The sequence below is a fragment of the Dermochelys coriacea genome, chromosome 7, assembly GCF_009764565.3.
Source record: "Dermochelys coriacea isolate rDerCor1 chromosome 7, rDerCor1.pri.v4, whole genome shotgun sequence".
Taxonomy (NCBI): Eukaryota; Metazoa; Chordata; order Testudines; family Dermochelyidae; genus Dermochelys; species Dermochelys coriacea.
Window position 1 is genome coordinate 81962246 of NC_050074.1, and position 15506 is coordinate 81977751.

The following is a 15506-nucleotide window of genomic DNA, read 5'->3' on the forward strand; positions in this document are numbered from 1 at the left end:
TACAACACAGAATATAAAGTGTACAGTGCTTACTTTATATTTATTTTTATTACAAATATTTGCACTGTAAAAAACAAAAACATTGTGTTTTTCAGGTTTCAGAGTAGCAGCCGTGTTAGTCTGTATTCGCAAAAAGAAAAGGAGTACTTGTGGCACCTTAGAGACTAACAAATTTATTAGAGCATAAGCTTTCGTGAGCTACAGCTCACTTACTTTGTGTAATGACTCATCCATTCCCAGTCTCTATTCAAGCCTAAGTTAATTGTATCCAGTTTGCAAATTAATTCCAATTCAGCAGTCTCTCGTTGGAGTCTGTTTTTGAAGCTTTTTTGTTGAAGGATAGCCACTCTAAGATCTGTGATCGAGTGACCAGAGAGATTGAAGTGTTCTCCAACTGGTTTTTGAATGTTATAATTCTTGACGTCTGATTTGTGTCCATTCATTCTTTTACGTAGAGACTGTCCAGTTTGGCCAATGTACATGGCAGAGGGGCATTGCTGGCACATGATGGCATATATCACATTGGTAGATGCGCAGGTGAACGAGCCTCTGATAGTGTGGCTGATGTGATTAGGCCCTATGATGGTATCCCCTGAATAGATATGTGGACAGAGTTGGCAACGGGCTTTGTTGCAAGGATAGGTTCCTGGGTTAGTGGTTCTGTTGTGTGGTGTGTGGTTGCTGGTGAGTATTTGCTTCAGATTGGGGGGCTGTCTGTAAGCAAGGACTGGTCTGTCTCCCAAGATCTGTGAGAGTGATGGGTCGTTCTTCAGGATAGGTTGTAGATCCTTGATGATGCGTTGGAGAGGTTTTAGTTGGGGGCTGAAGGTGATGGCTAGTGGCGTTCTGTTGTTTTCTTTGTTGGGCCTGTCCTGTAGTAGGTGACTTCTGGGTACTCCTCTGGCTCTGTCAATCTGTTTCTTCTCTTCAGCAGGTGGGTATTGTAGTTGTAGGAATGCATGATAGAGATCTTGTAGGTGTTTGTCTCTGTCTGAGGGGTTGGAGCAAATGCGGTTATATCGTAGCGCTTGGCTGTAGACAATGGATCGAGTGGTATGATCTGGATGAAAGCTAGAGGCATGTAGGTAGGAATAGTGGTCAGTAGGTTTCCGATATAGGGTGGTGTTTATGTGACCATCGCTTATTAGCACCGTAGTCTCCAGGAAGTGGATCTCTTGTGTGGACTGGTCCAGGCTGAGGTTGATGGTGGGATGGAAATTGTTGAAATCATGGTGGAATTCCTCAAGAGCTTCTTTTCCATGGGTCCAGATGATGCCGATGTCATCAATGTAGCGCAAATAGAGTAGGGGCATTAGGGGACGAGAGCTGAGGAAGCGTTGTTCTAAGTCAGCCATAAAAATGTTGGCATACTGTGGGGCCATGCGGGTACCCATCGCAGTGCCGCTGATTTGAAGGTATACATTGTCACCAAATGTGAAATAGTTATGGGTGAGGACAAAGTCACAAAGTTCAGCCACCAGGTTAGCCGTGACAGTATCGGGGATACTGTTCCTGACGGCTTGTAGTCCATCTTTGTGTGGAATGTTGGTGTAGAGGGCTTCTACATCCATAGTGGCTAGGATGGTGTTTTTAGGAAGATCACCAATGGACTGTAGTTTCCTCAGGAAGTCAGTGGTGTCTCGAAGATAGCTGGGAGTGCTGGTAACGAAGGGCCTGAGGAGGGAGTCTACATAGCCAGACAATCCTGCTGTCAGGATGCCAATGCCTGAGATGATGGGGCATCCAGGATTTCCAGGTTTATGGATCTTGGGTAGCAGATAGAATACCCCAGGTCGGGGCTCCAGGGGTGTGTCTGTGCGGATTTGTTCTTGTGCTTTTTCAGGGAGTTTCTTGAGCAAATGCTGTAGTTTCTTTTGGTAACTCTCAGTGGGATCAGAGGGTAATGGCTTCTAGAAAGTGGTGTTGGAGAGCTGCCTAGTAGCCTCTTGTTCATACTCCGACCTATTCATGATGACGACAGCACCTCCTTTGTCAGCCTTTTTGATTATCATGTCAGAGTTGTTTCTGAAGCTGTGGATGGCACTGTGTTCTGCATGGCTGAGGTTATGGGGTAAGCGACTATTTCACATTTGGTGACAATGTATACCTTCAAATCAGCGGCACTGCGATGGGTACTACTATTCCTACCTACATGCCTCTAGCTTTCATCCAGATCATACCACTCGATCCATTGTCTACAGCCAAGCGCTACGATATAACCGCATTTGCTCCAACCCCTCAGACAGAGACAAACACCTACAAGATCTCTATCATGCATTCCTACAACTACAATACCCACCTGCTGAAGAGAAGAAACAGATTGACAGAGCCAGAAGAGTACCCAGAAGTCACCTACTACAGGACAGGCCCAACAAAGAAAACAACAGAACGCCACTAGCCATCACCTTCAGCCCCCAACTAAAACCTCTCCAACGCATCATCAAGGATCTACAACCTATCCTGAAGAACGACCCATCACTCTCACAGATCTTGGGAGACAGACCAGTCCTTGCTTACAGACAGCCCCCCAATCTGAAGCAAATACTCACCAGCAACCACACAACAGAACCACTAACCCAGGAACCTATCCTTGCAACAAAGCCCGTTGCCAACTCTGTCCACATATCTATTCAGGGGATACCATCATAGGGCCTAATCACATCAGCTACACTATCAGAGGCTCGTTCACCTGCGCATCTACCAATGTGATATATGCCATCATGTGCCAGCAATGCCCCTCTGCCATGTACATTGGCCAAACTGGACAGTCTCTACATATAAGAATGAATGGACACAAATCAGACGTCAAGAATTATAACATTCTAAAACCAGTTGGAGAACACTTCAATCTCTCTGGTCATTCGATCACAGACCTAAGAGTGGCTATACTTCAACAAAAAAAGCTTCAAAAACAGACTCCAATGACAGACTGCTGAATTGGAATTAATTTGCAAATTGGATACAATTAACTTAGGCTTGAATAGAGACTGGGAATGGATGAGTCATTACACAAAGTAAAACTATTTCCCCATGGTATTTCTCCCTCCCACCCCACCCCCCACTGTTCCTCAGATATTCTTCTTAACTGCTGGAATTAGCCTACCTTGCTTGTCACCATGAAAGGTTTTCCTCCTTTCCCCCGCCCCCCCCCCCCGCTGCTGGTGATGGCTTATCTTAAGTGATCACTCTCCTTACAGTGTGTATGATAAACCCATTGTTTCATGTTCTGTGTGTGTGTGTGTGTGTGTGTATATAAATCTCTCCTCTGCTTTTTCCACCAAATGCATCCGATGAAGTGAGCTGTAGCTCACAAAAGCTTATGCTCTAATAAATTTGTTAGTCTCTAAGGTGCCACAAGTACTCCTTTTCTTATTGTGTTTTTCAGTTCATCTCATACTGGAAATTGTTTTGTACTGTAGTGCAATCTCTATCATGACAACTGAATTACAAATGTAGAATTATGTACAAAAAACCCTGCATTCAAACATAAAACAATGTAAAACTTTAGAGCCTACAAGTCCACTCAGTCCTACTTCTTGGTCAGCCAATCACTCAGACAAACAAGATTGGATACAATTTGCAGGAGGTAATACTGCCTGCTTCTTATTTACAATGTCACCTGAAAGTGAGAACAGTCGTTCGCATGACACTGTTGTATCTGGCATTGCAAGATATTTACGTGCCAGATGCGCTAAAGATTCATATGTCCCTTCATGCTTCAACCACCATTCCAGAGGACATGCTGCCATGCTGATGATGGGTTCTGCTTGATAAGGAGTGTGGACTGATGCATGTTCATTCTCATCATCCGAGTCAGATGCCACCAGCAGAAAGTTGATTTTCTTTTCTGGTGGTTTGGGTTCTGTAGATTCTGCATCAGAGTGTTGTTCTTTTAAGGCTTCTGAAAGTATGCTCCACACCTCGTGCCTCTCAGATTTTGGAAGGCACTTCAGATTCTTAAATCTGGGGTCAAGTGCTGTAGCTATTTTTAGAAATCTCACATTGGTAACTTTTTTGCGTTTTGTCAAATCATCTGGGCAAGTGTTCTTAAAATGAACATGTGCTGGGTCATGAGACCGCTATAACATGAAATATATGGCAGAATGCGGGTAAAACAGAGCAGGAGACATACAATTCTCCCCCCAAGGAAAACAGTCAGAAATTTAATTGGCGCATTATTTTTTTTTAACAAGCATTATCAGCATAGAAGCATGTCCTCTGGAATGGTGGCCAAAGCATGGAAGGGACATACGAACATTTAGCATATCTGGTATGTAAATACCTTGCCACGCTGGCTACAAAAGTGTCAGGCAAACGCCTGTTCTCACTTTCAGGTGACATTGTAAATAGAAGCAGATAGCAGTATTTCCCGTCAATGTAAACAAACTTGTTTGTCTTAGCAATTGCCAGAATAAGAAGTAGGACTGAGTGGACTTGTAGGCTCTAAAGTTTTACACCGTTTTGGTTTTGAGTGGAGTTATGTAAACAAAAAAAATCTGCATTTTTAAGTTACACTTTCACGATAAAGAGATTGCACTACAGTACTTGTATGAGATGAATTGAAAAATACTTTATTTCTTGTTTATCATCTTATAGTGTATATATTTGTAATCAAAAATAATATAAAGTGAGCATTGTGCTCTTTGTATTCTGTGTTGTAATTTAAATCAATATTGAAAACGTAGAAAAAAATCCCAAAATATTTAATAAATTTCAATTGGTATTCTATTGTTATAAGTGCGATTAAGATTAATTTTTTGAGTTAATCGTGTGAGTTAACTGGAATTAATTGACAGCCCTAAGGATAACTAATTTTTTTCCCATGCGGGGGGGAAGGCAGAGAAGAGAACCTTATAGGCTGAATCGTGCCTGGAGCTTATAATGGAAGTTCATATATATGTTCAATTGCAGTATCACAAACAAGAAGTTATAATGTACTTTACCATATTGTATAAATTTTACAATATGGTAAAGTACCACATATAACACTAGACTTGATTTCCTAAACAAATTTTGTTAAAAACTTAAAAAGATAAATCAACAAAATCACTAACCTGAGGAGATCTCTTTGAATGATTAAACTGCGTAGATAATCAGCCATTTTTTTTTGCATTAATGCCAATCGTAACCAAGCCCTGGCACGGCCCAATGGTGTTCTGAAAAGAAGAAAAATTAGTCAGTATACAGCTGCACATCTATTAGTCTTATTGCCTTCATGCATCAGTTTGTTAATACACAAATTCAGATTTTAAAGGTATTTTAAGTTATTTGAACAACACTCAATCAGTCAAGATACAAGACACAATTATCTATTTTTCTAAAGCAAACACACAAACACACATTCTCATTGGTTAGTATAACATGCTTATTTGCAACCAAATATAAGCTTTATATTAAATTTGGTACTTTTAAGCTAAGAAGGAGAATATACTATATTTACATATATATATTACCATACATTTACTCATTCTTAATATTTACATTCTTATGTTAGAAATGCTGAAGTACATTTCTTATTTACGAGATGATAATCTTTTACTCAGGATTTGTGTCAAGTTGCATTTGGATGAAAACTGGAATTCAATTAAAAATGTACAAAACAAGCATTTCACATTTTTTATTAGTTAAATAAATCTACCTTCAATGTTCCAGAATACACAAGAAAAAAAAGTCTACCTAAACATGTTTCATTTAAAACTAACGGATTTATTAAATAAAGGGATCAATAACGCAAGCCATGACATTACAGATTTTTCACAGGATTAGTGGTATTAGTGGAATGGGTGGGAAGGTATATGTGAGGTGATCCATCCAGGGTAGCAGCAGGGTGTTGCCCTTCAAGCTGTGGCCCAGACCTGTCCTAGAGCAGTACAGAGATAGTTTCTTGTTCTCCTGAGAGCCAAAGAGATCCCAAGACAGTGTTCCTCATTGGGTGAACATCTCATTCAGAATAGAATCATGGAACTCCCATTCATGATCTGTGGGAAAACGTCTGATGAGACTGGTTGCTGGGGAGTTCTGTGCACCTGGTGGGTATACTGTGAAGAGGGTTATATGGTTTCTGATACACCAGTTCCAAAAACAACTGCACGAGTGGACCAATGGACACTGCCTACTAAAAAAAAAAAAAAAAAAACTATGGATTCAGGCACATTGTGCGCACACATACCCACATGCAGAATACACAAAGGAACTGTCACTTGAAGAAGGAGCATATCTTGCCTAAAGAAAAGCCTGCTTTTCACCTTTTCTGATGACCAGTCCCAAGACACAAACTTTAAGAATGTAATTTACAGTGTATATACATAAGTCCTTACACACTATCTGTGCATACATGTCACAATATTGATAACAAATGTGACACTGGCTTTCATTTGAGTACTCACATGACACACTTCGGTGAACTGGAACATATAGGTCAGATCCACAAGATCCCTACAACCTCTCTACATCCCCTTGCCAGCTGGCATTAAGAGGTTCTTGGGTAACTCCACGTCCTTTAAGTTTTCACAATTACTAGATCTCATCTTCTCCCAACCTGTTTATCTCCCCATGGATTGGAAGACAAAAAACAAGCTTTCCTGCTTTTTCAACTCCCAGTCCGTTTCTCAATTTTGAATGAGGTTGTCCAAATGAAAAAAAAATTTTCTGCACCTGATAACTAAAACTAAAATCACAAGTAATTAAGGCAAAAGCTTTTCTACATAACAAGCTGAAAGTATTTACATTAAGAAATATGTAAATACCAGCATTCACTCCATTGTAAAAACCGAAAAATAATACAGATACTTAATGAAGTACACAACTTTGTGATATATTCAAAAAGCTTAAGTTAACCTCAAAAGTTAAATGTTTTCCTCCTGATTCTGTATATATTTAAAAATGTACCAATCCTTTTTAACTCATTACAACCTGAGGAGGGATCTTTGACGTAGCTTTTTATAATTTACTTTAGTAGACTACACTAAATTTAGGCCTTAACATAGGTCATAATAAATTTAATTTTAAACATTTTTTCCAAAAGAAAAAAATTTAAATAAAAAAATCCAATTTAAAACAAAAAAAAATTATATTATTGATTTTATCCATCTTGTAACTAGAAATGTTTTCATGAATTTATTTTTGAAAATATATGAAGGAAAATAGTTTTTGTTTGGATGCCAACATTTTCCAGCAGTTTGCAACCCAAACAGTGCAGCACTATGCTACCGCATGAGACTCAGAGAGTGAAAACAACCACTCTATTTTAATTGTCCAAGCAAAGTACTGTGTAAAGTAAAAAACATCATAAAGGGTAAAATATTTTTTTTTTATTGGTTAAGGTACTAATACCAACACAGGGAAGAAAAATAGATGATTCTTAACCTGACAGTGTCCTTTTAAAAATGTTTACAATAAAAGTTAAAAAAAATTATTTATTTAGAAAAAGTTTGGAGAATATCTTGCAAACAGGCCCATCAAGAGAAATTTGGAGCCCAGGTATGTCAAGTTTGCTGGGGGCCCACTGCCTTCCATTTCACCCCAGTTACAGAAGTTTGGGGGGGCCCCAAAGGTTAGGGCCTCAGTACAATTGTCAACCCTTGTCCCCATATTTTCAGCCCTGCTTTCAAATGCTCACAAAATCAGGAGGGTCTGAAAGAGAAGTATGGGGACGTCCACTACCAAACTGTGCAGGAATCCTATAAAGTTTGCACAGCTCTATCTTTAGACCTTATCTTTTTTCAAGATAGTTTTACTAACATAAAGGTGTGTCCCAAACACTGAACAAAATGCAAAGAGGATGAATATATAATGGGAAACTCTGTTAGAAGCTATATATTTCCTAGCATATTAAGCAAACTAAATTTCATCACTGAGAATCACTGCAATGGTCTAGCGACTCTGCTGTTTGCCACAATATGAGAATTAGAGTTACATCCTCCAGCTGATGCCATGGGAACATCATGTACTTGAAATAAGGCTAGCGGTAAACAAGTAAACTTGAGGATTCCAAAAGATACCAGCACACCAAAAAGCATAAAACATTTCCAAGACTGCCTCAATCACCTTATTTTTCCCCAATAATTAGATACCAGCAACACTGGCTGATATCAAGGACATTATATTTGATGCTGGAAATAGAGACAAGATTTCATTTAATGTCTGATCAAGCTAAGAACGGGAAGGCAGGCGGATTACTCTTCGCTAGTTAACTGGTAGGACAGTTTTTGTTATACTATTTTTATGCAACATTTGGAAAATTAGTACAACTGAGACATAAGGGTATTACCTTTGTGGGGAGCATGGGCTGTTATAGCAGAGATAAAGAAGAGACAAGACAGAACTCGGGGGGGGGGCAAATCAAATCAGTATCTTAGATGTCTGTATACTAATGTGAGAAGTATGGGGAATAAGCAGAGGAAAACTCTAAATGCTAATAAATAAATAACTATGACATAGTTGGAATCACAGAGACATGGTAGGATAATATGCATGACTGGAATATTGGTATAGAAGGGTATTGCTCAGGAAGGACAGGCAAAAAAGGAAAAAAGGAAGGAGGTGTTAACTTATATATTAAAAATGTGTACACTTGGACTGAAGTTGAGATGGAAATAGGAGACAGACCGATTGAAAGTCTCTGGGTAAGGATAAAAGGGATAAAAAACAAGGGTGATATCATGGTAGGGGTCTACTGCAGACCACCTAACCAGGAAGAAGAGGTGGATGAGGCTTTTTTTAAACAACTAACAAAATCATCCAAAGCACAGGACTTGGTGGTGATGGGGGACTTCAACTACTCAGATGTCTCTGGGAAAAACAACACAGCAGAGCACAGATCATCCAATAAGTTCTTGGAATGTATTAGAGACCATTTTTTATTTCAGAAGGTGGAGAAAGCTACTAGGGGAGAGACTGTTCTACATTTGATTTTGACAAATAGGTAGGAACTGGTTGAGAATTTAAAAGTGAAAGGCAGCTTGAGTGAAAGTGATCATGAAATGATAGTTCATGATTCTAAGGAATGGTGGGAGGGAGAACAGCAAAATAAAGAAAATGGATTCCAGGAAGGCAGACTTTAACAAACTCAAGGAGTTGGCAGGTAAGATCCCATGGGAAGCAAGTCTAAGGGAAAAAACAATTGGCAGTTTTTCAAAGAGACATTATTAAGGGCACAAGAGCAAACTATCCCACTGCGTAGGAAATATAAGAAGTATGGCAAGAGAACACCCTGCTTTAACCAGGAGATCTTCAATTATCTGAAAATTAAAAAAAAAAAAGTGTCCTACAAATAGTGGAAACTAGGTCAAATTGCAAAAGAATGGATATAAACAAACAACACAAGTATGTAGGGAAAAAATTAGAAAGGCCAAGTAACAAAACGAGATCAAACTAACTAGAGACATTAGGGTAACAAGAACACATTCTACAAATACATTAGAAGCAACAGGAAGACCAAGGACAGGATAGATCCGTTACTCAATGGGGGGGGAGCGGAAGAGGAAGAGAGGAATAATAATAGAAAATGTGGAAATGGGAGAGGTGCTTAATGACTTCTTTGATTCAATTTTCATGTTTAACACAGTGAATGCCAATGAAAATGAGATAGGATCAGAAGAGGCTAAAATAGGGAAAGAACAAGTTAAAAATTACTTAGACAAATTGGATGTCGTCAAGTCACCAGGGCCTGATGAAATGCATCCTAGACTACTCAAGGAGCTGACTGAGGAGATATCTGAGCAATCAGCGATTATCTTTGAAAAGTCATGGAAGACAGGAGAGATTCCAAAAGACTAGAAAAGGGCAAATATAGTGCCAATCTATAAAAAGGAAAATAAGGACAACCCAGGGAATTACAGACCAGTCAATTTTACTTTTGTATCCGGAAAGATAATGGAGCAAATAATTAAGCAATCAATTTGCAAACATCTAGAAGATAATAAGGTGTTAAGTAACAGTCAGCACGGATTTGTCAAGAACAAATCGTGTCAAACCAACCTGATAGCTTTCTTTGACAGGGTAACAAGCTTTGTGGATGGGGGGGGGGGGGAAGCATTAGATGTGGTATATCTTGACTTTAGTAAAGCTTTTGAGACTGTCTCGCATGACCTTCTCATAAACAAACTAGAGAAACGCAACCTAGATGGAGCTACTATAAGGTGGGTGTAAAACTGGTTGGAAAAACATTTCCAGAGGGTAGTTATCAGTGGGTCACAGACATGCTGGAAGGACATAATGAGAGGGATCCAGCAGGGATCAGTTCTTGGGCTGGTTCTGTTTAATATCTTCATCAACGATTTAGATAATGGCATAGAGAGTACACAGATAAAGTTTGTGGCCGATACCTAGCTGGGATGGGTTGCAAGTGCTTTGTAGGATAGGATTTAAATTCAAAATGATCTGGACAAACTGGAGAAATGGTCTGAAGTAAACAGTAGGAAACTCAAGAAGGACAAATGCTAAGTACTCCATTTAGGAAGGAACAATCAGTTGCACACATACAAAATGGGAAATGACTGCCTAGGAAGGAATACTGCAGAAAGGGATCTGGCGGTCATAGTGGACCAGAAGCAAAATACGAGTCAACAGTATAATGCTGTTACAAAAAAAAAGCAAACATCATTCTGGGATGGATTAGCAGGAGTGTTGTAAGCAAGACACGAAGTAATTCTTCCACTCTACTCTGCACTGATTAGGCCTCCACTGGAATATTGTGTCCAGTTCTGGGCGCCAGATTTGAGGAAGAATGTGGACAAATTGGAGTGTCCAGAGAAGAGCAACAAAAATGATTAAAGGTCTAGAAAACATGACCTATGAGGAAAGATTGAAAAAAATTGGGTTTGTTTAGTCTGGAAAATAGAAGACTGAGGGGGACATGATAACAGTTTTCAAGTACATAAAAATTTGTGACAAGAAAGAGGGAGAAAAATTGTTTTTCTTAACCTCTGAGGATAGGACAAGAAACAATGGGCTTAAATTGCAGCAAGGAAGGTTTAGGTTGGACATTAGGAAAAACTTCCTAACTGTCAAGGTGGTTAAGCACTGGAATAAATTGCCTAGGGAAGTTGTGGAATCTCCATTATTGGAGATTTTTAAGAGCAGGTTAGACAAACACCTGTTTGGAAAGATAATACTTAGTCCTACCATGAGTGCAGGAGACTGGACTAGATGACTTGTCAAGGTCCCTTCCAGTGCTATTATTCTATGATTCTACCAATACAATAAAAGGCATTTCATTTTTAAAGCATTTAGCTTCTTCATTGTGAGAAAGGTTCTTCGTCTAAATTCTCTCAACACAGTATCTTAAAATCCAAGTACTACTTTTGCCACAATATATTTTGCTCTTTAAGGGTCTGACCTCTTCCACTGACTAACGGGCACTGGATCATTGGATAAACCCAAACCTTTATTGCAGCAAATGTTATGTTTTTACCAACACTACTCACTTGAGGCCAGGTAAATCTCTGACGCTAGCTGCTATCTCCTCAGCTTCTGGGTACAACTTCTCCACAAGTTCCAGTGGTCCCCAGATTGTTTTATTGTAACTTAGAAAAGATTTTTTTACTAAGAAAAGGAAAACATAATTTAGCTGACAAATTAAGTTACTTAGCTCACTCTCTCACATACAGTTTACAACAGCATACCTGGGTTAGAAATTGTCTACATACATTCTTTTAAAATACTATACTGTGAATAGATATTTGTATAACAAATATAGATATTTATATAACAAACTTTAATTAACCTTTAAAAATAACTCACAGTGGTTTGGGAATTTCTAAAAAGAATCTTATAAAGTAGCAATTCTGTTTTCATGTTTCAAACAGATCTGCTGAAGCATAACCATGCCAATGTAAGAGTAACAGTGACATGAAATCAAGATATAAGTAACATGCATTTGATCCTGGTAACTGATAAAACATGTATAGTCACTTAGGTGTATCTTAGAAAGAAGAAAAAAGTGTAAGTGTGTAAAAAAATATTTGTTATGGTTATCAATACTTCATAAGAATGGCCATACTGGGTCAACCAAAGGTCCATCTAGCCCAGTATCCTATCTTTTGACAGTGGCCAAAGTCAGGTGCTCCAGAGGGAATGAACAGAAGAGGTAATCATCAAGTGATCCATTCCCTGTCGCTCATTCCCAGCTTCTGGCAAACAGAGGCTAGGGACACCATCCCTGCCCATCCTGGCTAATAGCCACTGATGGAACTATCCTCCATGAATTTATCTAGTTCTTTTTTGAACCCTGTTATAGTCTTGGCCTTCACAACATCCTCTAGCAAGGAGTTCCATTGGTTGACTGTGTGTTGTATGAAGAAATACTTCCATTAGTTTGTTTTAAAACCTGCTGTCTATTAATTTCATTTGGTGACCCCTAGTTCTTGTGTTACGAGGAGTAAATAACATTTCCTTATTCACTTTCTCAACACCAGTCATTATTTTATAGACTTCTATCATATCACCCGAGTCATCTCTTTTCCAAGCTGAAAAGTCCCAGTCTTATTAATCCCTCCTCATATGGCAGCCATTCTATACCCCTAATCATTTTAGTTGCCCTTTTCTGAACCTTTTCCAATTCCAATATATCTTTTTTGAGATGGGGCGACCACAACTGCACGCAGTATTCAAGATGTGGACATAACATGGATTTATACAGAGGCAATATGATATTTTCTGTCTTATTGTCTATCCCTTTCTTAATGATTCCCAACATTGTTTGCTTTTTTTGACTGCTGCTGCACATTAAGTGGATGTTTTCAGAGAACTATCCAAGACTCCAAGATCTCTTTTTTGAGTATTAACAGCTTCAGACTTCTTATAGAGTGCTGTACAAATTGAAACTGCTGTACAAAGAGGATAATGCATCACATTCTAGAAACAAAGTTTCAAAATGGTTTGGGACAGGAAATACATGAATAAAATGATTACTGCACCTTTAAGACCATGTTTAAGGCAGTGCTCCATAACGACAAAGAACTGTTGCAAAGGTGGATAGTCAGAATCCAGAGTACGGCCAAAGCTCAAAGCTGATTCAATCAATCCTTTGATACTCAATTTAGCCATGTTCAGCAAATTTGCTCTTTCTACAGCTGTTGGGTCTTTTACAGCTAAAAATCAAAAAATAAGCATATTTCAATTAGGAAAGCAAAAAAAATTCACTAAATGCTTTCCTGTTCAAAGCACTTTGATCCCAATCTGTATTTAATCAAAGGAATAAAATCCATTAACTGCTGTAAAGTCACAGTGCTATAAAACAGCATGCACTCCAAAACAAACACGCTTACACAAACATAAGATGTGTAATATGTAAATACATATGAAGTAGGCTGTTATTGCCTTCCGTTCTTCCATGCACTATATGAGATGTCATAATTTGAGTCACACTATTGTCTCAATTCATTTCAGTACTGGTCAGGACCAGAAGGGCAACCTAGCTTGGCTTCAGAGTAGCAGCCGTGTTAGTCTGTATTCGCAAAAAGAAAAGGAGTCCTTGTGGCACCTTAGAGACTAACAACATTTATTTGAGCATAAGCTTTCGTGAGCTACAGCTCACTTCATCGGATGCATCCAATGAAGTGAGCTGTAGCTCACGAAAGCTTATGCTCAAATAAATGTTGTTAGTCTCTAAGGTGCCACAAGTACTCCTTTTCTTCTAGCTTGGCTTGAAAGACAAAGTAAAAGCAGCACTGACAATGAATATGGAAAAAGCAATGAAAAAAATATCAGCTGGTTAACAGGGCTCAGAAACTCTCTTCTATGATACCAAAGCTGCAGTCACACAAGTATAAGAAATGTGTCTCATTAATATAATATATCCAGCAACATTATTTGAATCCAAGTTATATATCCAGCATAGAAATAGATGTCAGTTATCTCCTTTACATATCAACAGTTTGTATTGTGGCCCTGATTCCACAAAGACTTAGGCCTGTATTTAACTTGACACACTGTAAAGTCCCACTGACTACATTCTATGAGTAAAACATGGTTAAGCACATGCATAAGCATTTGTAATATCCAGACATAGTTCCTCACCCACTAGCATGATATTGTAGTTTTGATTTACAGTTCTACACAGGGAAGTTTAAAGTGGACACACAAAACCAAGTTTCTTTTCTGTATTTTTTTAAAACTCATTAAAAAATTTCTAACTATAATACATAAAACTTTCCAAAACAATCTAAATTGGGGCCTAAAACTAGTTGGCCACTTTAACAGGGTGCATTATATGTTTCTGATAAAATGTGAAATGACTAATGGAATATGTTATGAGAGAGTTATATAAATTATTATATGGTCATGATACTTAATCCAGTACTGCCAAATCTCATAATTTTATCAGGAGCCTCATTCTATTTGTTTCTCTTAAAAATCACAATTGCTGAAATCAAAGAGATCACATGAGAATCTCAGTTTTCTTGCTTTCTTTTAAGTTTCTAGCCCTGTTTTAAATAAAAGTTTGAAAAGGGAGAGAGAACTGGGGGGCGTCCTCTCTCCCTGCCATAGCCCTGGGGCAGCCTGCACCCTCATCCCCAGCCCCACCCCAGAGCCCACACTCCCCAAACCTCTGCCCCAGCCCCGAGCTCCCTCCCACACTCCAAACCCCTCGGCCCCATCCCTGCCACATTAATTTTGTTATGTGCACCAATATGAAGGTGATGTATCACACATCACCTCCATATCAGTGCACATAACAAAATTCATTCCGCACATCCATGGAAAAAATTAGAAGGATCATCATTCCAAAGTGCGCCCAGTGTGAGTTCAGGCACTTCCTAACTGGACTAAGAGGGGCCGTTCAGTTGAACCCTTTTATGATTTAAGTATTTTTTTTTAAATTGAACCGTTTCGCTATAAATCAGGAAAGCAACCTGCACATGCCCACACTTTAACACAACCGGGATTATCATTCTACTTCACTTTGCAGGGAGCGGCACCATGCCCAAGATACGCAAAGGCACGCCAAACAATTCATGTTTATTTTTCTTTCCCAAAAAAGAACCCATCCCCCACCGCCCTCCGGTGCAGTCACAACGGGTAAGGCTCTCCCATTGCTCCCCAGTCCCCACAAAGCCCCTGGGGGGCTGCTCCCCGGGAGGCAGCCGCCACCCCCGCAGCCAGACAGCACCTCGCCCAGCAGCCGGCCGCTAGCGGCTGTCTGCCCCGCGGGGGGGGGGGGCGGCAGGCGCCCGCTCCGCATCCCACACGCCGACAAGCATCGTTCTCCGCGGCTCAGCTCCTTTGGCACCGCGCTGCCCGGTGTTGCTCGGTCCCCTTGTCCGCAGGGAGCCACGGCCTGGTGCCTGCTGCCCCGCCCCGCCTCCCCGGGGAGCGGGCGGCTCCCGCACACCGCCCGCCTCGGGCGCGCAGAGGCGGCTGGAGCCACCCCAAGTTGTGCCGCGAGGCGGCCGGGCCACGCACCGACCAGCCGCCGCCTCGGGCTGCCGCTCCGCGCCCGTTGGGATGCGCCGCCTCACCCCGTTCCCTCCCCACCGGGAACCCACAGCTGCCCTCGCCAGCAA

At 40.1% G+C, this 15506-nt stretch overlaps 1 protein-coding gene across 16 annotated transcripts in view; it reads right to left on the reverse strand.

Moving 5' to 3' along the window:
* Nucleotides 1–15506, reverse strand: part of RUFY2 (RUN and FYVE domain containing 2) — a 62962-nt gene that overhangs the window by 47262 nt on the left and 194 nt on the right. For 7 of the 16 annotated variants that reach the window (XR_006282863.1, XR_006282862.1, XM_043519315.1 and 4 more), the window contains exons 1-4: nt 15061–15394; nt 12918–13091; nt 11427–11544; nt 5055–5156 (exon numbers count right to left, since the gene is read on the reverse strand). Coding sequence is in view for 13 of the 16 variants with exons in the window: in XM_043519315.1 (XP_043375250.1) it covers nt 5055–5156; nt 11427–11544; nt 12918–13091; nt 15061–15184 (518 nt within the window). In the remaining 3 variants the exon portion in view is untranslated. The other 9 variants (XR_006282864.1, XM_043519312.1, XM_038410401.2 and 6 more) reach the window with 5 other exon arrangements.